This window comes from Tiliqua scincoides, chromosome 2 (assembly GCF_035046505.1).
Source record: "Tiliqua scincoides isolate rTilSci1 chromosome 2, rTilSci1.hap2, whole genome shotgun sequence".
NCBI classification, from domain to species: Eukaryota; Metazoa; Chordata; class Lepidosauria; order Squamata; family Scincidae; genus Tiliqua; species Tiliqua scincoides.
This window is the reverse complement of record NC_089822.1, coordinates 199929330-199953059: the sequence shown is the minus strand read 5'-3', so window position 1 is coordinate 199953059 and position 23730 is coordinate 199929330. Positions and strand designations below refer to the sequence as shown.

At 46.4% G+C, this 23730-nt stretch overlaps 1 protein-coding gene and 1 pseudogene across 3 annotated transcripts in view; one reads left to right on the top strand and one right to left on the bottom strand.

Annotated features, from left to right (window-relative positions):
* Window positions 1-23730, bottom strand: part of CPLX2 (complexin 2) — a 147020-nt gene that overhangs the window by 10467 nt on the left and 112823 nt on the right. For all 3 annotated transcript variants that reach the window (XM_066617166.1, XM_066617165.1, XM_066617167.1), the window contains one exon: window positions 3744-3854. In XM_066617166.1, the coding sequence (XP_066473263.1) occupies window positions 3744-3774 (31 nt within the window). In that variant the 5' untranslated portion in view covers window positions 3775-3854. The remainder of the gene's footprint in view (window positions 1-3743; window positions 3855-23730) is intronic.
* LOC136642250 (5S ribosomal RNA) lies at window positions 15653-15770 on the top strand (annotated as a pseudogene).

The window sequence follows — 23730 nt, the reverse complement described above, 5'->3', positions numbered from 1 at the left end:
TAGAGAAGGCTAGTTCTGTATGAGAACTCTTTCAATGATTAAACATGCTTATCAACTTGTTCTAGAGCAGATGCTGGCACATGGGCTTTGTGAAGCTGCAACAGGTTCATCATTCTGTGAATGACATGCTATGAGCCTTCTCCACCATGGAGAGGAGCTGCTCTCCCATCCCCAAGTCCAGTATTCATCTGTGTTATGGAGCTCGTATGTGCAACTAAGAGCCAGACAGTGCCATTTCCCATTGCAGTTTGTCAGCAATTTAGAGTTACAAACCAGTCTTGGCTCCCCAGGTCCCCAGGAGACTTCAGGGAGATCTTTCAGATCTCTCTCCTACTTTGCTTTGCTTCTGTGACTCATCGACATTTTGCCCAAACCAGCCAAGCCTTCTACAAAGCCAGAGCCGATGGAGTTGCTGCTTACTGTGCCAGCAGAACCTCAGCAGAGCTGTGCTGCGAAAGGGGAGGGAGCCTGTGACCCAGCTGTGTCTGAGAGCTTTGAGTAGAAGCAGCTTCAGTGGGTGAGGAGTTATGTCCTGGCTGCTGGGGAGTGGGGGGGGGGGAGTCAGGATGTATGATAAAGAATCTCTTTTTCAGCTAAGCTTTAAAATACAAATTGGAAACTGTCTGCAGAGCCAACATGCCCTGTTGGCTGCAAAGTTAAGAAAAAGAAAGCAAAATGACTTCATCATAGTACATGTTTGTAGAAGACTGGATTACCAGATCTATTTGCAATTCAGTGTCCAGAAAAGGGCACAAACATCATCAGAAAAATTTCAGCACAGGAAGGCTCAGAAACTCCTGGGAGGGTGATAAGATAATTGAGAGGACAGTTGCAATAACAGTTTCCTCCCTACCAGGGGAGCAGAGTCCATTTGAGCCACACTTCACCAGAACATGACCCCCCCCAAGTCTCTTTTTGTGAAATAATAAGAATGAAGACAGTGTATCTGAGCATGCGCAGAATGTCCTTCACCACTGAGGAACCACAACCAAGCTCCATGCATTTAGAATGAGGGAGAAAGGCCCCAGGGCTGAGGATGCTACTTTTAGGCAGGTTAAATCACAGAATATTTTATTTTTGAAATTAAGCAGTGGATTTGCAGTTTTATCTGTAACAAAAGGGTATAAAACTGTAATCGTATGGAAAAGGGAACATTTCCTTGCTTCAATATATTGCCCTTCCACAGAGATGTGTCTGGAAGAAAATTCCCCAAACTGGACATTGGCACTATGGTCTGTGAGTAAAGTTGGTCATGCTCTCCTTATTTCTGTTCTTAGTCCCTCTAGATAAAATCAAGGTGTGACATTTTTTCTTTTTTTAAAAACCGTGTATGCTGCAAAAGTGATATACCTCTTGGAATTATTGGCTGTCTGGGATAAGAAGGGGCTCACTGGGATATAGAGGAAATTCTGGAAATCAGAGTGCCGCTTTGTCACCCTTGTATGCAGGCAGAGTGCTCTTTGCCCGATTCCATCCCCCAAATGTGACTCATTCACATGTAGGGCTGAACCAGGTAGTGACTGACTGACTGGGCAGGAGGGAGGTCTGGGAGCACAGCCACGTAGCACAGTGGCCTCTCTCTGCCATTCTGATCCAGCATGCAAAGATCCCAGCCTGCTCACCCTTTGACACAGGTTGAGATTAGCTAACTGCCACTTAGGGACTGGGCAGGAATTTTTTGCTTTGCTCCAAATGGGCAAATCAGAATTTTTTACTTTGCTCCAAATTTTTTCTCACCTATCCTGGACTGTGCTTATGGTGGATATTAGACAGGTAGGCCATGTCTGGCAGGAATAGTATGGGACAAGTAAAGAGGAGTAGGGTTCTAGTGTCTGCTTTTAGGCAAGCAAGAATTGGAGGGGAAATTGGAATTGGTCTCCAGAGGCTCAGGGATGCTGGTTAGCAAACCCTCAGGCTTGAATCGGAATGTCTACCTTGAAGGCTATCTGAGCAGCACTGTTGGGACTTCTTTAACCCCTCCATAGGGACTGGTGGTGATAAAGCCAGGAGCATGTGAGATGAAGTGGTTTTGCCTGAAGGGGGACTTTGGTTAGAGTGGTGGTGGTGGATTGGCCTAGATAGCACCTGTTGCATTTTATTGACCTTAGTTTATATCAGATCTCAGTATCACATGTGTTTGTGTGGGTGGCTACTTGAGCAATAATCAGGAGTACAAAAATCTGTTTCTGCAGTGCCTAATCAGCATATTGTGGTGGGTAGAGCTTTAGCACACAGAGTCAATATTAGGAGTCTGGTTTGAGACTTCAGGGAGTTAGGATCTGGCCCATTTCACCAGACCCTGCTGGGAGAGGTTCTTCTGAAATGCAGAGGAAATCAATTTGCTTGCCAAATAGGAAGTTTAGTGGGTGTTAAACAAATAGATGACAGGTATTTGGACTGCAAGCTGACAGGGTGTTTTCTCTACCCATATGGGAAAACTTCTGGTTCTCTCTTGTTGTTTTGGACACTGATGCTGCGGATGTGCTCTGACAGCAGAGATTAGCAGAAAGAGAACAGGTTGTAGCAAAGGGAACAGCAAACACACAAAAGCTGCTCAGTCAGCCTGGTTGATTTGTTCATGAGAGAAAGGTGTCCATGCTTGAAAAGGAACAAGATATTTAGGCTGCACGCTTAATTACCCAAAACCCATTCAGTACCAAATCAAGCCCTTCCTCCCTTATCATGCTTCTAGATTTACAGCTGGAGATGGCAGGCAGATGGGGATAGTTGCATAAGGTTTCAAAGTAATCTGATCCAATTGCGTAGCTGAGGGGAGTGACAGGACCCCAGGTGGCAGTCCTTGGGGGGCAGCAATGCTGGCCCCACCACAGCAATCCCGTTGCCGCAATCCTGCCCCCTCAGCTGATCTGCATGGACCAAGGCCAGAGGCCCAGCAGTATGCGACTGGGCTGAGAATCACTGTGGAATCTGCCTGCCACCTCTGCAGTCATTTTTGGTGTGGTCGCTGGGAGTGAAGTTGGCTGCTTCAGAAGAAGCAGCCAGTCTCACTCTCAACATCATGCAACTATCCCAAGAATCACTGCGGGGGCAGCAGGCAGAAGAACCTACCCACCACCTCTGCAGTCATTCTCAGCGCAGTCATTTGGAGCAAAGCTTGTGGCTTCAGAAGATTTCTTGTGCCTTCTTGGAAATAAGTTCCATTGAGTTCAATGGGTCTTATTCTCAGGTAAGTGTGTAATAACATTTCTATACACACTTATTTCTGAGAAAACTTGAATACAATTGGGCAGGAGGGTGCAGTTTTGAGAGAATGGACAGATTTGAAGAGACACTGCTTTAAATGGTGTACACATATATTCTTTTGTACCCTATTGCCCCAACTCAAACAAGTTTATGCCATAATAACAGGCCCAAAAAACCTTTTTATCAGAGGCAAAAAGTGGGAAGAATGCACACACACACAAGAGTAGTGATTCCTCTTTCAAACTTTCTTCAACACTCTCTCAAAAAAACTATCACCTGTCTCCAGCCAGACACTTAGCAGCAATAGTGCAGTGAGATGGAACTAAGAGCCCAATCCTATCCAACTTTTCAGCACTGATGCAGCCATGCCAATGTGGTGTGCATGGCATCCTATGGTGGTGGCCAATCATGGAGGCCTCCTCATGCTAAGGATATATTTGTTCCTTTAGCTTGGGGCTGCACTGCGGTTGCATCAGTGCTGTAAAGTTGGTTAGGACTGGGCCCTAAGACAGCATGCTATGATTATCGACAAGACTTACCCCCAAGGGCCTGCTTCATCACAAAATCCATTCTGCCACGTTAGTGAACTCTGGCCAATGGCAGAATTCTCATCCAGTGTTGCTGGTGGAAGTCTTTGGATCAGGTACTGCCTGGAAGGGAAGCAAAGAAATCAAACTGAGTGTCGGACTAAAGCAATCTTGATCAGGCCCCTACCAGTGAATTCCCCCAAGTACTCACAGTGAGACCAAATACAGAGCACAAACTAAATTTACAGTAACAGGGAAAAAGTCACATTGCAATTAAAAGACAAGTCCTGTGCCAGATTTAGAGTTTATTTTATGACCCTCTATTATCTGTTTATTTTAAATAGTTTTATCCTGCCTTTGTATATTAAGAACTCAAACATGGCAAACAAAGTCAAAACCAGCCAAAATAACAATTGGTTAAATGTGTTTTGAGACTGGAAAAAAGTGGTCTCAGAGTATCAGATCACAGATGCATCCAGCCCAGCACTCTGCCATCAAGGGAGACCAGATAAAAACTCCTGGAAACCTCTCAAGCAGGGTCTGTGGAAGACAGCCAGTTCTGCTGTTTGTTCTCAACACTCAGTAGTCAGAAATATACTGTTTCTAACCCATGGAAGTTCCATTCTTAGCAGTCAGGTTTAGGGTAGCAATTGACAGATCTGTCTTTCAATCCCTTCTGAAGCCCTCAAAGCTGGTGGCCATCATCCTATCCTGTGACAATGAATTTTCTAAGTCAGTGGTTCTCAAACTTTTTATCACCGGGACCCACATTTTAGAATGACAATCTGTCGAGACCCACTGGAAGTGATGTTATGGCCAAAAGTGACAACATCAAGCAGGAAAATGTTTAACACCCTCATCACCAAATCAAATTAAGTAAATTAAATTTATAATAAGCTTAAAAATTTATTTTAAATAAATAAGAACGCTCTTAACCCTTCCAAGCAGTTGCTGATCTGTTAAAAAAATTCCCCAAACATCCCAACTGACTACCATTGTTAAAAGCATATACACAACAGCCTGTTACAAGTACGTACCTGTAACATTTCCCCAAATGCAGCCACATACAGTAGCATCAAGTCTAATGTATTAAAAATAAAACACATTTAAATGAATAGGGACCCACATGAAATTGGCTTGCAACCCACCTAATGGGTCTCGACCCACAGTTTGAGAAACCATGTTCTAAGTCAATCATTTCATGCACAAAGAAACTAGCTATTTCAGTCTTAAGACCTCCCTCTATTTTTGTCATGCTGTGTTTAGTTCACATGCGGGGTCACAGCTCAGTGGTAGAGCATGCGCCTTGCATACAGATAGTCCCAAATTCAATCCCCAATATCTTCAGGTATGCAGAGAAAGCCTCCTGCTTAAGACCCTGTCATTACTGACAGTGCTGTGTCAGTAATGGATCAGTGGTCTGACTCTGCATAAGGCAGTTTTCTATGTATACTCTCTGTGGTTCCTGAGGGCAGGGTTAGAACCACTGGGTTGAAACTATAAGGAAGTAGATTGAGGCACAAGACATGAGGAAATATTTCCTAATTGTACAAGCTGTCTGGCACTGGAACTGTCTGCCTTGCGCAGCAGAGGGATCTCCTTTGTTAGAGGTTTGTCAGGGATGCTGTACTAGTCTGCACTGAGCAGATGGTTGGGCTAAATGACCTGTAATGTCTCTTCCAAATCTATGATATGCTTCATCCAATGAACTGGTGAAAATTCAACAATACTTTAGGAAAAAGAAAAACCTAAGCCTGTAGTTTCAGGAGAAAGAACAGGAATTGCACAACCTTGTGTACCAGGACAGCAAGAGATGTAGAGAAAAAGCAAAGTGACAAGAGCAATAAGAATGCAGGCATAAACTTAAGTAGTTTTCTTCTGCTTTAGCTAATGCTCTCCCTGGAAACAAAAAGAAAATTTATGTGCCTTTATCTCCAAAAGGATGCTTTAAATATCCCTTTCAGTATAATGGGAGTAGAATGGTAGACATAAGAACATCAGAAGAGCCCTGCTGGATCAGACCAAGAGTCCATCTAGTCCAGCTTCCTTTATCTTAAGTGGTCCACCAGAGGCCTCAGGAAGCACACAAGACAACCTGTATCCTGTTGCCACTCCCTTGCATCTGGTATTCAGAAGCAGGCTACCTTTAAAATTTGGAGATTAAATATAGTAATCATGGCTTGTAACCCATGATGGATGTTTCTTCCATAAATCTGTGCAAACCCCTTTTAAAGGCATCTAGGCTAAGTGCAATCAGAACACCCTGTGGCAATGAGTTCCACAGTTTAATCACTTGCTGGCTAAAGAAATATTTATTTGGTCTGTTCTGATTCTCCTGCCACTCAATTTTAGTAGATCGTTCAGGTGATGTGCTACAGGGAAAATAACTTCTCTTATTCACTCTGTCCATTCCATGCATAATTTTATATGTTTCAGTCATGTGCCCTCCTCATGTGCCTTCTTTCTAGACTGAAAAATCCCAAATGCTATAGCCTTTCCTTGTAAGGGAGGTGCCCCAGCCCATTAATCATTTTGGTTGCTCTCTTCTGCACCTTTTCCAGTTCCACTATATTTCTCATGGAATGCAACTTCTCATGCTTTAGATCAGGGGTGTCCAAACCTTTTGGCAGGAGGGCCACATCTTCTCTCTGACACTGTGTCAGGGGCCAGGAAAAAAATGATTAATTTACATTTAAAATTTGAATAAATTTACATAAATGAATATATTAGAGATGGCATTTATATGAATGAATGAAGGTCTTGCAATAGTTCAAGGCCTCTAGAAGGCCTTGCACAAAGTAAGTCTGGCCTTTCCATCACTGCCACTGCTGCATCACAGACGTGAAACATCAAGCTGTGGAGCTTAACCAGTTGCCCTATGCTGAGAGCAGTTGCCTTGGGCCAGCATGGGCTCCAGCAAGTCTCTGGAGGGCCAGGGGCTCACTGGAGACTGGGGGCTCCCCGCGGGCCTGATTGGGAGACCCCGAGGGCTGTAAGTGGCCTCTGGGCTGGGGTTTGGGCACCCCTGCTGTAGATTATGGGGCAAAGAGAATCTCTGGGCTGGTTCATATACGCATGTCCCTTCCTGTATGACTGCAGTATTGAATGGCAACTTGGATGTGCGAATAAGTCACTGTAAATAAAAAACCACAGAAAGAGATTCCTTGTTACTTCAAACATATTTCTCACAGGTGGCACTTCATAAGCATGTTAACTTGGAAATAAGGCTGCATTATGCACACAACCTGGGAACAAAATCCATAGAACACAGTAGTCAGTGCTTTGGAGTAAGCATGCATAGGACTGTGGTGGAAATCCCACTGACAGCCCAATTCTGAGCTGCCTGGGGTATGGGGCTGTAGCGGCACTGAAAATGCTTTGGGCAGCCGCTGGCGGATCCTCAGGAGAAGGGGACTTTCTTCCCCTTCCCCCAGGTAAAGGGAGTAGCCCCACAATGGGACTACTTGATTCACCACCAATGAAAAGGTCGGCAGTGAATCAAGTGCCTCCGTGTTGGGTAGTGAGGCCAACACGGAGGTTTTGGATCTGGGGGTGTGTTGCTCCACCGGTCCTGCCTCCCTTCCTCCCCGCTCCCTCCCCTCAGCTTGCCTCCTCCCTGCCCTCTCCCCACCTCCCTCATCCCTGTCCTCTGCCTGCCTCCCCCCTCCCTGGAAAGCCTCCTCCCTGCCCCCACTTACTTCTCTGCTGCTCGGTCTGCTGCTCAGTCTGCGTGACCATCAAGTGGCGGAGGTTGGGTGCCGGCATGGTGGTAGCCCAGTGCCAGCCAGTACTGGGCTACCACCAGTGCTTGCCCAGTGGTAGGGCCTGCAAACGTGCCTTATGGCATATTTGTGACAGTGCACGCCAGCACCGAGCTCAGGACTGGGCTCTGAGTTATTTCTTTATCCATTTTAAAATGTCCTATGCTACCTTTCAGTTCCATTTAAGACATCATCGAGGCAGCTTACAAAATAAAACCAACAATTGCAGTAAAATGTATTGTGTTCATTGGGACTATTCTCAAGTAAGTGTGCACAGGATTGACGCTGCAGTCATCTGGTACTGAGGAATCAAGGCCTGTATGTGAATGAATGAACCAAATCCCAGTGTTTGAGTTAATAATTGTTTAGTTAATAATTGTTGCATTAACAACCTAAGGTTTCTGAGCAATATAGAATGACTTTCTCCCCTACCAAATATTGTGATACTCAGGTAGACTTGGGCTCTGACGCTTCTTGTTTCAGAAATCAAGATTTGGCTGAGCTGAATATTGAGTCTTAAGGCAGAACCCACATTGCGCTGGCAAAGTAATAGCCACACATTCCAATTTACTTTAATGGAGCCAAATAGCAGCCCTTGTTTTGGAAGATATTTAGCAAACCATTTAGCCTACCCAATGCTCCAAGACTAGATATTCTATACCTTGCCTGTCCAACTTTTAAATAGCCAATGATGACATCCTTGGTTCCATTGCTGAACAGTTTTTAAGAAAAGCTTTGCCTAATGCAGTTCCCAATATAGTTGCACATCCAATTGGAAGTATCCCGCCTACATATTAGTCTTTTAAAATAGCTGCATATGTAAATTTACTAACTGCAGAAGAAAAAATGCCATTTCAATGTACTTTTATTACAGGCACAGGCAGACAATACACTGCTTCTTTCTTTGCACAAATTTTCCTTAAGCTACTTTCCCTTAAAAACCGTTCCATTAAAACAAAACCCAAAAGGTTGAAAAGAAAATCAGCATGCTATTCATTCCCCTGCAAGTGCAAAATTCCAGCTTGGTTCACGATTTGCCTCTGACTGCTGCTGGGCTCAGAATCTGAAGGTTCTGCCTGATGCAAAAGCCACAGGATCCAGGTCAGAAAGTGTGTCCTGAAGGGCAATAAGACTGCCTGCGACTGAGCAGCTGCCACAGATCCTCTAGTTCCTCCATAGACTTCAAGAGAAAGATACTCTTCCCCAGCATACCATATCTTGTTCTGAGATCAAAAATGGAGATTTAAACACAAATATACAGGTTATTGATCTAAATAAAAGTTTGCCTTTATTTAGAGCAAACGTTAACAAGGGATGGTGGGGTGGAGTGAGGAGGGACTGGTGGAGCTCTGCTCTGGTGGATCCTGAACTCTATTTTGGGCTGGAAGGCTCATAGCTGGCAAAATAGCTGGCGCAGACTTGAGAAGCCCCATTACAGGGCTTGGGTCTTTCCCTGGGATAAGCAGTCAAAAGTCCCCTTCCCCCAAGGAGACCTCCAGCGGCCATTGTGGGGCCACAGGATGCAGTGGTAGCTGCTTTGTGCCACTGCACCCAGCAGGACTGGGCTGTGAATAAGGATTCAAAATTATCTTCACAGCTGGTTTTGTGGTTTGTGAGGACAGGATTGGAACCAACAGGGTGAAATTTTACAGAAGTAGTTTTAGACTAAACAGAAGGAAGATTTTCTTAACTGTAACAAATTTGCACTAGAGCAGTCTGCCTCACACAGTAGAAGGCTCTCTGTTGTTGGAAATTTTCAAAGATTGGACAGGCAGAAGCATCCCAGGGCCTAATGGTACCTGAAACCAGGTGAGACGTCACCACCCTGTGTCACTGCATCACTCCCAGGCCTGCACCCGACACCCTCCCACTTCTGGAATGACTCAATTTCAGAGCCAAATGGAGGTGAGGAAGGGCAGGTGGGTCAAACTTTGTGGTACTTGCTGCTTTAAGTAACAAGCGCTGTGTGCCCCTTGAAAGCCTGGGAAACACCTGGAGCACCATGGCGGGAGAGAGTGCCACCCAGTCGCCCCCCCCATGTGCTACTGGCCTCTTGGACACAGCCCTGCAACCTGGTGCCTGCCCCCACCAGTCACCCACTTTGCAAGCCAGTATGAATGGGCACATGCCAGGGATGTGTAGCAGTTGCTTGCACTGAATAGGGGGTTGGACTAGATTAGTTCCAAGGTCCATTCCAACTTTAACTTCCTGTTCATCTACCAAGTACAGAAGAGCAACTGTTACTGGAGTCAATGAGGCAGCCTCTGTCTCTCCAGTTAGTGAGCAGAGGCAGCAGCAAGGTTGCCAAGAAAGATTTTTCATTGCTGTTGCCTTGTGAACCAGAGAAATCCAAGCCAGAAGAATGGAAGATGAGACATCAGGAGAAACATCACAGTCCATTCATAACTGGTTCACCTTTGGCATTGCCTGCTGGAAATGTATTTAGATCTGGCTGACAAAAATTCATGCTGTAATACATTTGTTAGGCTTTAAGACACCAAGACATAGTTAATTGTTTTCGCTGCAACAGACTAACAGCCCAATCCTGAGCTGCCCAGAGCTCCCAGACCCACAGAGGTGGATCCACAGAGGGCTCCCGCTGGATCCTGTGCCTCCCACGCTACTGCGGGAGGCTCCTTGGGAGAAGGGAACTTCATCCTCTTCCCCCGAGAAAGGGAAGCAGCCCCGCAATGGGGTTATTCACTTTAGCGCTGACCAAAAGGTCAGCGCTAAAGTAAAGGCACTTGTGTAGGGTGAGCAGCCCTGCACGAGTGCCTTGGATCCTGTGGAGCTCAGCTCTGCGGATCCACCTCTCTCCCTCCCTCGACACGCCTCCCCCACACCCCCAGCCACACCTCTCCCTCCCTCGACACGCCTCCCCCACACCCCCAGCCACACCTCTCCCTCCCTCGACACGCCTCCCCCACACCCCCAGCCACACCTCTCCCTCCCTTTAACGCCTCCCCACGCCCCCAGCCACACCTCTCCCTCCCTCGACACGCCTCCCCCACACCCCCAGCCACACCTCTCCCTCCCTTTAACGCCTCCCCACGCCCCCAGCCACACCTCTCCCTCCCTTTAACGCCTCCCCACGCCCCCAGCCATGCCCCTGCCTCCCGTTCTGCAGCCTGGTGCTCCGGGAGACCGTGGAGCTGCGGAACCCGGGTGACCACTGGCACTGGGTTAGCTCCCGCAGGAGCCCGGTGGTGAGCCTCGCAAACGTGCCTTACGGCATGTTTGTGACTGAGGTCCGCGGCATGGAGCCATGCCACAGATGTCAGGATTGGGCTCTCATACAGCTAATCTTCTAGAATGGATGTTTTCCGTACACGTTTCATTGGTGTTGTAATCAATTTATGTCATGCTTATTTATCTGAGGTCAAAAGACATACACTGAACACAGTATACGATTTAGGACCTGATCCCTACATGCACCTGTTGATGGTTTTCAGTTAGGCAGAGCATTAAATCACTAGATATAGGTTAAAATTCCTATGCAGGTCAAGATTTTCCATCTGTGGAATGGGAGCAATACTGATCTGCCTGAAAGGGATGCAGTGAATATGGAGATACTGTTTGGAAAGCACTTTGCATGCTACAGATGTTACATGATAGCAATTAAATAAGCGGTGCACTGCAGTGCTGACTGTCATTTTGTTCCTTTCTCTCATCATTAGATTTTGTCTTACCTTTTGAAACAAAAGCCTGGTCTATTCTTCATAGTTTAAGGCAGGGATCTCCAAACGTTTTGGCCAGAGGGCTGCATCAAATATCTGGCATGGTGTGGAGGGCCGGAAAAAAAATTTAAATATAAAATTTAAATAAACAAATTAGAGATGGAACTTAGATGAGATGGGCTCATTCATTCAACCTCTCTGGCTCTCAGAACACCCTCCAGACACAATCAGAGCACAGTTCTCACTCTTCAGTTGAGTGGGCCAGAGGCTTTCAGGGGACAAGAAGTTGGCCACGGGCCTGAAAGAGGCTTGCTGTGGGCTGCATCTGGCCCCCAGGCCGGGGTTTGGAGACCCCTGGTTTAAGGAATCTCTGATAGTATTCCTGCTGTCATCAATCACTATTTTGAATGCTAACAAAGAAGATTCTTATGCTGCTCCATTTAAATACCATCTGAGCCCTTCCTAGTGAGTAATGTCTTCACTCTGTAGTTTACAGTACTACTATTCTGTTAGGGGCCATGGGAATATTAAACTGACAACGAGAGCATTATCAGAAACACCATTTCAGAGAATGAGATACATTAAATTGTAAAATCAGCTCCCCTGAGCCAGATTTCAACTTGGGCTGGATAAAACACTGAGAAGTGGGCAATGCCTATGCATTCAATGCTCAATGATAAACTTGGGTTGAAACTTACATAGTTGTGATAATCCCAATGATTACTGTACTGTATCATAGGTGCACCATTTGCTTATTCATATCTTAATTGATTGCACTGGTATCTTGCTCTCCTTCTGTGGAGCCCAAAGTGGCTCACAGGCTGAATCTTTACTCTTGGTGGTGAGGTGACAGGATCTAACATTGGTGGCCAAGTGACACAAGCTGACATGAGATTACTTTGGTCAGCAAATGCAAGGGATTCTTTCCACATATTTCTATGAGCAACCCCTGGTACTTTTTCAAGGACAGATTGTGCTAGTGATTAGCTCACTCTAGGAATACACCTTTGAGAATATGAATCTGAGAAGACCGAAAACTGCCAGTGTGATGATGGACTTGATATGACTGGGTGTGAACATAGATTAAGGCTGTGAGCCATATCTTATTGACCTTTCTCAGCCAGTGGTACTTGTATCAGCAGTGGTACTTGGGGTGGTGTCTGGTGGTATACGTGGACTAGATGGGCCCTTAGCCTGATCTTATGGTCTCTTCTGCTTTTATGGCAATGAATAACTCATAATGAACTTTAAAATGAAATGAAGGGAGATCTGGCTCTCCTTCTTCTCAAGAGCTCCTTTTTGTTAGGATTTTTTTAAGCAAGGTGGAATTATTTGGATCTCTGCAGTCAGACTGGGATTAAAATAGTGGTGAGTGAGGCGCAGTGGTGAGTGAGTGGCGAGTTCCACAATCACAGAATGATAAATATGGGAGCATCCTCAGAAGGTCTTGCAGTCCCATCCTGGAGCTTAGGGCAGGATTGACTGAACTTCAAATAATTTTTTATATATTTTTGCATAACAGAAAAAGCAGATTATAAGCAAATATATTTATGATCAGACTCACACCCAGAGTCAGCCCCACCATTTCCAATGGGGAAGCTCTCATTGGTGCCCATCTATGGTGGACCCAATCTAGTTAAGAAAAACCAACAGCTCAGCAGGAAGCACCTGCTTAATGTAATGTATGGTACTGTTTGATCCCGAGAAGCCACATTCACAAATAAATCCTATGATGGCCAAACTTGGACTTGCAACAATACTCCTAAATCCCAGACTAGTGCTTTATCTAGTATATTAACGGACCATGTAGAGCTTAGCTTGGCTCATTTGCCCTCATCTGGCATAGATTTACCTGCTTTGGAGATTCCCCAGCTTGTCATGCTGCCTGACGTGGGTTGCTGCAGTAACCACCCTATCTCTGTGATGCTGTGCTGACAAGTCACTCAAACCTGTCTAGGTCTATAATTGCTGGGGCGTGCTGGGGTGAAGTATCTCTATCTCTGACTGTGTGCCAGTGTCTCTGAAGAAGAAAATAAGAACCTCTCTGCACAGACCATGTTCGGAATTTGTGTGTGTGTGTGTGTGTGTGTGTGTGTGTGTGTGTGTGAGAGAGAGAGAGAGAGAGAGAGAGAGAGAGCCAGAAAGAGAAAGAGAGATAGAGATATTTTTTTGTTTCTGTTGGTTGATTAGGTGGCATCCCTGCTCAGCTGATCCAGTTGCATCTCATATAAACTAGCCAAGGTTGTTTCTTGATAATTAATTCAATCTGGCAAGGTAGAGAATACTGCTTCTGTCCAGGACCAAGCTTTGGTTTGTTCACTGTATGAGAGGTGGTTTTGTTGCTCTGTACTTAACACCAGCTTTCTCCTCCCTCTGGGGCTTTCAAGGGGAAGTGGGGGTAGGGGTGGCGTGGAGAAGCATTTGTACTCTAATTGCATCTCTTGCTCCTTGGTCTCTGTCTTAATGCAGGGTCAGGTCAAGAGAGAGAGAGAGAGAGAGAGAGAGAGAGAGAGAGAGAGAGAGAGAGAGAGAGAGAGAAACCATTCCAGAAGGATGCTGTTCTCCATCTTTATGGGCTCATAGTTAACACTGGGGATTATTTAAACAATAATCCTCAATCCCCCTATTTTTTATCTCATTGATATAAATGGACACCCCCGATATATGGGGGATAAATGATATAATTTGGCAACTGCTGCTTAATTTCTTTTAGGTTCGAATCTTAAGCAGGGTGAAATTGCTCTTTCTGGAAAAATTAATTCCAGGATAAGGAGGCAGGAGGCAATATGAAAGGTGAACTACATGAAGCACATACCGTGTGAAGGATGTGAGCCTGCTTCCAGGTAAATCAGGTTTGGAAAACAAGATCTGTTGGAAAACTCCCATTGAGTGATAAGCAAAATAAATGCTAGCAATAATAATAAGCAGAAGAATCACAGTTTTTGAAGATGGAAAAGGCCCATGAGCTCATCCATCCCAACTGCCCACCAATGCTGAAGAAAACTGGGGAGAAGCATTGCAAGCCTACAGACCATCTGCTTGGATACAACCCCGCAACTCCACCCCCAACTAGTAGGGTTTCCATCTTGTGAGTCACAAGAAAACAATAGCAAAGCATTAAAACTAATTATAAAGCAATCTATAATTCTTCCTAGATGGAGGAGAGGGGACAGGGCACATGTCAGATATCCCCATTTATTAAACTAATTTTCAGATGCTGGGAATGTGAGCTTTTGAATTACACACAGCTCTTTTGCAGGTCTTATGTTTCAAGAAGTCTCTCTCCCCATCAAAGGAAATTTTGATTTTACAAATTAGGCAATGTTAGCCTGGCTCAGTCTGTTGTTTTTTTTTTGGGGGGGGGGGGAGTAACAAGATTGAGTAGTATATATATTTGTTAGATGACAAAGTGCCTGGTTTTGTTGGCGAGATAAAGCTATGATTCCAGTAGGAACAAAGTAGCCCAAAGGCAGATAGCAATTTTTTTAAAAGCAAAATGTAGGTTCACACATGCATGTTCCTCACTTACAGCAATGAAATATCAAGAAGATAGATTGGAAGGCATCTTTTTATGTCTAGGTTCAAAAGAGCCCTTGTAAGGTAATCAAATGTCCAATAAGAGTACACTTGCTTGTCCACAGTAGTAGTGGAAAGAAAAGAAGCTGTTTCTTTTCAGAGGTTATACTGTTGTTGTGTGCCATGAATTTTAATAGCCTCCTTCTTTTCCATCAATCACCTTCATCAAGTGTCAAAGTGTTTTACAATCCTTGCCACATCTCTCCTCACAACACCTCACAGTTCACAACAGCAGGTCATCTATCTCCATTTTAAATATGGGAAACTGAGGCTGAGAGAAAACAATTTGTAAAATGCCATCTGGTGTGCTCATATCTGCCTGGTACAATTCTGTTCCTGAGTCTAACTGAATTGGCTTCCTCTGACACGTCATCATATGCATTAAGTGGAATGAGAAGGAGGTTACTACATAGACAAGAGAGGGAGCGGGGACCGAGGTGTCATGACTGATTATCATTGCAACATGGGATCAGGCAGTTCAGAGAGATTTCCCATCAGGCCCCTCTCCGAGCTTGCCCAAAATACTTGATAGTTGGACAAAAGCCAAAAACAAAACAAAATTCAAATGGATGTAATATAATGGAAAGGTATAGCTTTCAATAAAACAAAACTCCAAACAAAACACAACAAAGAGCGCCATATGGAGCCCCATCTGTGGAGTTAACAGCTTGCACCCTGAGTGGGATGGTGACAAAGCAGCCCTTGTATGGAGCCCGGCTGGAATGCCAATTTCCCTGGCCCCAGGACAAGTGAGATCTTCCTGCTCTTTCTGGCTGTAGCTGGCACATTCAGAAATTAGAGCTGCTGTGTGCTTTCTGCACACTACTCTTCTAACCACACACACACACACACCCTCCCTCTCTCTGTCTCTCTCTCTCACCCCCCCCCCCACACACATACACACACCACTTACAGACTGTTACCCTGCACATGGCCAATCTCATCTGATCTTGGAAGCTAAGCAGGGTCAGGCCTGGTTAGTACTTGGATGGGAGACCGCCTGGGAATACTGGGTGCTGTAGGCTTATACCATAGTCTTTCGAGACTGAAGGTTGCCAACCATTACAGACTCATATACACAAAGGGTGTCTAGAGACAACCATATACTAAGAGTTCCCACACACATGGACAAATAGGTACACAGTCACTTGTGAAGTGGACTGCAAGTGTTTATTTTGCTGCCAATATATGAGTAAGAATTTAACTGTGTACATTGGTTTGCCAGCCCCATCAGCTTTGGCCACCGGCATACCCAGGGGCTGTGGCACCAAGAGCAGCAATGGAGCAGCAATGTTGTCACATCATACAATGTTATGACAACACTTGCAGGTTCTCGCAGCCGCTTCCTGAGTCACAAAGTGGCTGGAGCTTGTGGGTACTTACAGTGTCAGCTGGTGCGAAATCACTCCAGCCACTGCTGTGAGTGTTCAGGTGCAGTAGTCACTTCCTGACTCAGGAAGCAACCAGAGCACATGCTCTCTCTGTGTGGCAGCTGGCAAAATTGCCCTAGCCACCATTGCGAGTTCCGTGCTCCAGTCGCTTCCCAGGTCAGGAAGTGACTGGAGTCATGTGTACTCTCAACAGCAGCTGGCTTTCCCTTCAAGTTGTGCTCAGGACAAATGCCCTGGTTTGCCATTGCCTAGATGTGCCACTGGCTATGGGAAAACACTTCTGCCACATTTCACAAGTGAATATGTGCTCAAAGTTTTTCTGATAGTGAGGGTATCTACATGGGGAAAAAAAAATCACACGTGAAGTGACCATCAGATATAAGCATTGTGAGCAGAGCAGACAGCAATGGGCTACAGATTTACTGTATTCTTTCACTGGATCTGCAATGAAATACACCCTGCCTAACATAGCTTTCGGTGCAGGTTCCCTATACAGCAGATTACAGAATGAATGGCCTACTCCCCCCTACTCTCTTGGGGTGAGTTCCACCCCGGCTCTGAACAGTTAGCTAGTGCTACTACTTCTTCTTTGCCTCATACACAAATATTGTGATGAAGAAACCTAAGCCTGAGTCAGCCCTGTCCAGCTGCTGCTGGGTGAATGAGACAGGAATGTCCCAAAGGATGCCCTACTCCAGCTCTCAATGCTGCAACTCCTGAATCCCCTTAACCCTTCAATTGATGCCTCAGGGCCTCATCAAAGTTCCTCTGCTGCTGCCATTAGTTACACTGTTCCTGTCAACTAAGGAAGCTTATTTAAAGGGTACTCACCCTTTCTTAACAGTACAGAGTAGGTAAAACATCTCCCCCTCCCCAAGGTCAATGTTAGGGAGAGGAAATTCCTACGTGGTCCTGAAGCAATCTGCAATCCTGCACTACCTGCCAGGGGTGGTGGTGATGTTTGATGTGGGGAAGGTGAGGTGAGGGGCAGGTTGACCAAGTCTATATGCTAGCCTGGCATCATCTCTCACTGGCTAAAGAGCTGCAAAAAATGCAGCTGGCCGTTAGGCTTGTCTCTCTCTTCCTCAGAGATGTCTTCTCAGTCAACTGCTGAGTGATGCTCAGGAGTGATGTGAGCAATGTGGAGACTGCAATTTTATAAGCATTCTTTTTTGTCATAAATATAGATTCTTTTATAGTGTTGAGTGTTTCTCTGTGATACCCCAAACACATTTTTCTCTTTCACAAACACATGCTTCCTTAAAATTTCTCCCTCCCTTCCTCACTCTCTCTCTCTCTCTCTCTCTCTCTCTCTCTCCCTATCACATATAAACCACCAGATTCTCTGTCTCATAAATACCCTCTCTGCCTTCAAGAGATATTCTCTCCCCAAAATGCAATTCCCACTTTCATCTATCCACACAGCGTTTACCAACAGTCACATGCCTAGGTTTTCTCACACAAAACATATACAGAGACTTGCACACTCACTGTTTGTCCCACACCAGTTCTCCCACATGCACTCAGCAAGTTCTCTTCCATCTCCAGGTTCTGTGGAGAAAGAATAACCAAGAACCTTTGTGACACCTTCAACATTTACAAATCTAGCGTAGCATCATCTTCCATGAACTACAGCCTACTTCATGTATCTGATGAGGGGGACTTTAGTCCATGAAAACTTATGCTACAAGAAATGTATCAGTTTTTAAGGTGCCACAAAATGGTAATTTTTGGTATTGCAGAGAAACACAGCTACCCATCTGGATATGGAGAAAGATCTTTCCTTCCACTCAGTAGGTTCAGTGGGTACATTCACTAGTAGGTTCCGATCTTTCCTTCCACTTCAGTAAGTTGTTCCAATATCTGGAGAGTTCATAGTCAGACTTCTCCAACATAGTGCCTAAATGCATGCTGGTTTAAGCAACTCCAGTAGAAAATGACGGAAGTGGAAGTGGCAGGAGGGAAAATGTGTGAAGGTGAATTTGATTGGGTTACTGAGTCCAAGCACAGGACCACCAGACAAAGGTCACTGATGGAAGTCAGCACACAACTGCCAAGTACACTGGCTCTCTGTATATGATTTTAAGAGAATGTGAAGATACCAACAGACACAGGGATACAAGTTTAGCATGGTATCACATACTCAGATTGAGAATGGGTTGGAATGGCATAGGAAAAAAAATCAAATTCTGTGTATGCCAGAGAGCCAATAGCCCTCTTCATGCAGTGTTCTTGATTACGGGGAGAAAGTCTCCCCAGAGACTGTTTTTTAGTGCAGACAAATTGCTGCATGCATGGGGGTGTGGGTGTGTCAGAGTTTTGAGAATGTTTTAGCATGGGGATGGGACTTACTGACACACTCTCAGCCCCCTCCCCCCATTGCATGGAAAATATTCACATGATTATAATGAATGAACAGGACAAGAGTATGAATCTTGTCATACTTAGTTCAAGAGAACTAATCTCCCAAATCAACATTTGGAAATCCAGGATAACTGCACAAACAGCAAGAAGAACCATTTGGGGCTCCCTTCATATTATGTGGTGGGATGGGGATATTCCCCTTCAAGTATTTTCCATTTGGAAACCAGTCACAAACTGGTCTGTGTTTTCACAACTAATCCTAAAGGAGTAATCAATGGCACCAGTTTTGAGTGTCTACCCAGGATTTGTGGGTAATCTTCTGTCCCATTGCTACAGAAAGAACCAAAGCCAGAGCAAAAAAAAACAAAAAAAACAACACCAGACAGATTTGGACTTTTGATACACTGTCAATAGGTCTGGGCTTAATGGCACAACTGCATCTTACAGCGCACTGCAGCAAAACACGATCAGCAAAAACAAGATTTCTAAAAAAGCAAAATGATACATTCCAACATATACTGTACTACAAACATAAAAAATAAAAAAGATATGTCAAGCCACCTAACAGCGTTCTACCTCATCATCCAGAATCTACCTCATCATCCAGAAATTCATATGCATTAAGACAGCATCTTGCAACTTCACTGCCCCATACTGGGGCCCCCAATTTGAAAACATAGTCAGAATAGTAAAACAATTCTTGCTCTGGACCCAGAAGCAGCCTCCTCTTTCTGGGAAGTGTTACCAACCAAACCCTGATACTGGTGTTTGTGGCTCTTGCATATGAGTGCCTTGGCTTTAGGATGAGCTTGCATTACAGAAAAAAATGTTTACTTACTGCCTAGAAGACAAGTTCATGAAAAGATTTAATGGTGTCATGTGTCTGGGTGTGCTTATGGAAATGCATAGGTAATGGTTTATGAGAAAAGGTCAGCTGCAGGGAAGGCATGTGTGTTAGTGGTGTGAAAAGGATGCACTGCGTGCACTGAGAACAAGGATGTGCGACAGAAGAATGATGTTGTGATAGTGGGATATAACTGATAAAATAAATGGTGTACATGTGCACAGGGGAGTGGATAGAGGATTAGCTTAATCCAGGATTCTCTAAATTTACCAGAGCCTGTTTTCAATGCAAGCGATCAATTCTGGAAGATATAAAGTAGTTTTGCAAAGATGGTCTCTGACATGATTAGTATGTGCTTCTCTCTCACTAAAAATAACTTGGAATGTAACAATAACTATTGACAAGTGCACTCACATCAAAGTTTGAAAAAAGAGGATGTGCAATTGTCAGCACTTGTTGTAATAGCCAAAACTGCTCTGAGTGGCCACAGTCTTCTGCCATACCTCTGGGATTATGGGGCAGGGCTTCCAGGCCAGAGGGTAGAGATTCCAGATAACCTTTCTCTTTTTCAGAAGTCAGTAGTGGAAAGCCAGAGTTTCACAACTGACATTATTATCAGCACCAGCAGGCAATTGGTGCCAGACAACCATTAAACAATGGTAGTACAGAAAGGTATGCCCAATGTGTCTACAAAGTGTGGTGTGTAACACACTCAAGTGAGTAGGGGAGAGAGATTTGTAACATTCTAAAAAAAATTAGCTGGAATATCCCGCCTGTAAATTGTCCACAACATGATGTGAGAGGAAGTGTGCATGGGAGAGTCTAAATACACAGGAAGGAGCTCTGTGTGAGATCAGTGTATGCTAGAAGAGGTAAGGCATTGACACTGGAGGTACAAGGAGGTCTTTGTATCCATTATGCAGGATGCATATGAGCAAGTTGCACAGAGTGGGAGGGATGTATGGTCGATTCTCCATGGGACAACGCGCATTGTATATTTGTGTTATACAGGAGAGGTGTGGTGTACATGTGATATGAATAATGGTATGTATGTATATGGTATGTAATTGTATGAAAGAAAAGGGGTTGAAATGTTTGAGGACAATGTCTGTGTGAGGTAGTTCCTCTGTGACAAAACGTTGCAATGGATTATGTATGCATTAAAAAAATTGGGTTTAATAAACTGGAACAAGCAGCCTAGAAAAGCAGTCAAGCTTTCTTTGGATTATTTCAAATAAAGACGAGAGAGAGAGAGAGAGAGAGAGAGAGAGAGAGAGAGAGAGAGAGAGCTGGAAATGTTTTTGTATGATACTTTGCTTTGTACTGGTATAGAGATGGATCAACTCCTACCACAATCCCACACCTCTTCCTCCTTCTACTGTCCTCCTGGTCAAATGGGTTTGTGTGTGATCCATCCAGCTCTGAAGAACTGGTAGCAGTGGTGATAGTAGAGGCTCTTGCCACTGCTGTGATAGGGGTTCCTGCCACCATTCTGCTGTCGAGGCTGTCATCACAGTGGCAGAGATCCCTACCATCCTGCCACTGGTGCATCCTCTTCTGGTCAGGTGAGAGAGATCTGGTCAGCTTGAAGGGCTTGTTGCAGCAGACAGTATATGCACAAGACAATGCGCATGCCAATAAGCCCCAAAATGGGAATTTTCTCAAGTACATGTGGATGCACACATGTGTGTGCGTGTATGTGCTGCCTGGCATGGGTGGGGTGCTTGCATGTGGTGGGTGGGCTGATACAGGAGGGGTGGTAAACATTGGGGATGGGGTGACACAACAGCCACCAACCTGGCTAAATTGGTTTGCATTCAGCAGCCTGAATGATCCTGCACTGACGTTTGTAGAGATTGTATAAGATGCACAGTGTGCATAATATTGCACATGTATGGGGGGGGAGAGGATCAGTTTGCTGACTGTCCACTCTGGTTGGCAACCTTCAGTCTCGAAAGACTATGGTATAAGACTACAGCACCCGGCGGTCTCCCATCCAAGTACTAACCAGGCCTGACCCTGCTTAGCTTCCAAGATCAGACAAGATCAGGTATGTGCAGGGTAACAGTTGCTGCACTCTAGGGTGCTTGTAATGAGTCTAGGTGTCCTTAGCTTAACTGCCCTTTGCCCAAGATGAAAGGTGGCAGCAGGCTTGCTGTGCCACATCCTCACTCCCTTGTCTTTAAGGATCCCCAAGTGAGAATCAGAGCTGCACCACTGCCAGCTGAAGCCCAGGAACCCAGCTGTGGGAAAGGATCCTAACCAAAGCTGTGGGGAACAAAAAGGTCCACCAATTGAGAGAGGCAAGAGAAAGCACGCTTGGAGAAGTTTTCAGGCAGGTGGTAGTGGTGGGGCTGAATAGCAGGAGTAAGACCTTTCGATAAGGATTGGGGCATGGCACTGAGATGTGACATGAAAACCAGACTGTTCCAGAAGTGGAACTTCAGGGGCTAAGGGTGAAATTCAGCAGTTGGAAGACCCTTGACTTTGCCAGTCTCTTGGATATGAGTAAGAGCATGGCTAGCCTCACTCTCTGGGATAGAGAGCTAGAGTGAGGAACCACTGATCTCAGTCAGACACACTCAAATTTGCCCAGAAGAACATTTAGCTCCGATTGGCCTCTCCAATAGGAACCTGTCAGTGTGCTTTAGCTGGAAGTGGACAGGTCATTGGTTAGTCCAACAGCTTGAGTTCCACCTGGCAAAGAACTGCTGGTGGGGTGGAGGGAGAGGTGCGAGAAAGTGTGTGTGTGTGTGGGGGGTCAGTGCCAACAGAGTCGGAGTAAGGAATTGGAACAGGCATTCACATAGCAGAGACAGTCTGAAGAATCATGGAAACCAATGTGGCGTGGGAGGGCACGTGGGCAGGACAGCACATGGGGCTGTGGGGGTCTCTGCAGCTGCTGGAGATGGGAGCTGTGGCAGACCAGACCTGGAACTAAGTGCATGCTTGTGTGCCTGAAAGAATGCATGTGTGTATGTGACTTGGCTTGTATGTGAGGAGGCTGCACGTGTCCCCACCCCGCCAACAAATTCGCCCCCTTCTCTAGCTCCAGACCTCCCGCTCTCCGACTGGGCGGCGAGTCACGTGCAGCTGTCCCCACTCCTCTCTCCGGCGCGCCCCCCGCATTAGTCTACCATTATCCGCACTGCTGAGTGATTAAGATGCAGAGCAGGAGCCAGCCCCGATGCCTGCCTGCCTGCCTGCCGCTCGGATCGGACATTCTGCGCTGTTTGGGCAGCGGGCGGAGAGCTCCCAGCCTCCGGCTGGTCCCTCCATCTCGCACTCGGCGGGCGCAGCGCAGCGCAGGGAGGGAGGATCCGCACTTGGACAGCTCCCGCTCCAAAACTCCCCGCCTCGCTCGGTCAGGGCGTGATTTCGGGCACTGATCCAAACGCAGCAGCAGCGAACGACGGACAGGTGGTGGGGGGGGGTGGAGAAACAGCTCCCCACCCTCCAACCTCCCTGCCCTTTGCACAAGAGACGGACCCGCGCGGCACGAAAAGTTCCTTCTGGGCGTGAGAAGAGCGGGAGACACCCCAGAGCACCGCCCTTTATTGCAGCCCTGCCCCAAAGCACCGTCCTCCCCCTCTCGACCCCGTCTGGGGGCAGCTGCAGGGAGAAAGCCGCCTCCCCCCCCGGCTGTCCCCCCAGGACCAGCTCCCCAAGCCCCCCGGTCCTGGCGGCTCCTCTAAGGGCGCGGAATCCCCTCCCGCCAGCGCCTCCTCCTCGCGGCTAGGGAGCTGTCCCTTCAGCACCACGCCGCCTGCCCCTGCTCGAGGCACGCACTCACCCGGGGCGCTCCACAAGCCCGCGGCCGGCGGCGGAGGCAGGAAGCTGCTCCGGAGAGTCCTGCGCACGCCTCCCAGTCTCCCCACAGCCTGGCGGTGCCTCTCCAAGACTCCTCTCAGTCAGATCCTGACGCGCCTGCCCGTGTCTCTCCTCGCACGCCCTGACGGAGCGGGCCAGCTCGCGCTCAGGTTGCTACAGGCGGAACCTCGCCTGCCTCCTCTGGCGGGAACCAGCGCGTGTCTCTCTCTGATCGACACCCCCCTCAAGCTCGCTTTCTTCGCCAGCGTCTTCCCCCAAGCGGGCTTTCCTCTGTCTCCCTCTCCAGCCCAAATGCAGCCCGGCTCTTGACCTTCCAAGCAGCGTCCCCTAATGAGCTACTTCATTATTCTTGTCATCTCCACCCATCTGGCTGACTGATATTAATCATGCTCCAGTGCCAGGAGCAAAACAACCTCCACATCCTATGGGGGGGGGGTTACTCTGCTCAGCCCCCGGGGCTCCAAGGATCAGGCACTGCGAAGAGGGGCAACTGGCAGGAGCAGCTATAGCAGGTTTTTTTTTGGGGGGGGGGAGCCAGACTTTCTTCAGTATTTT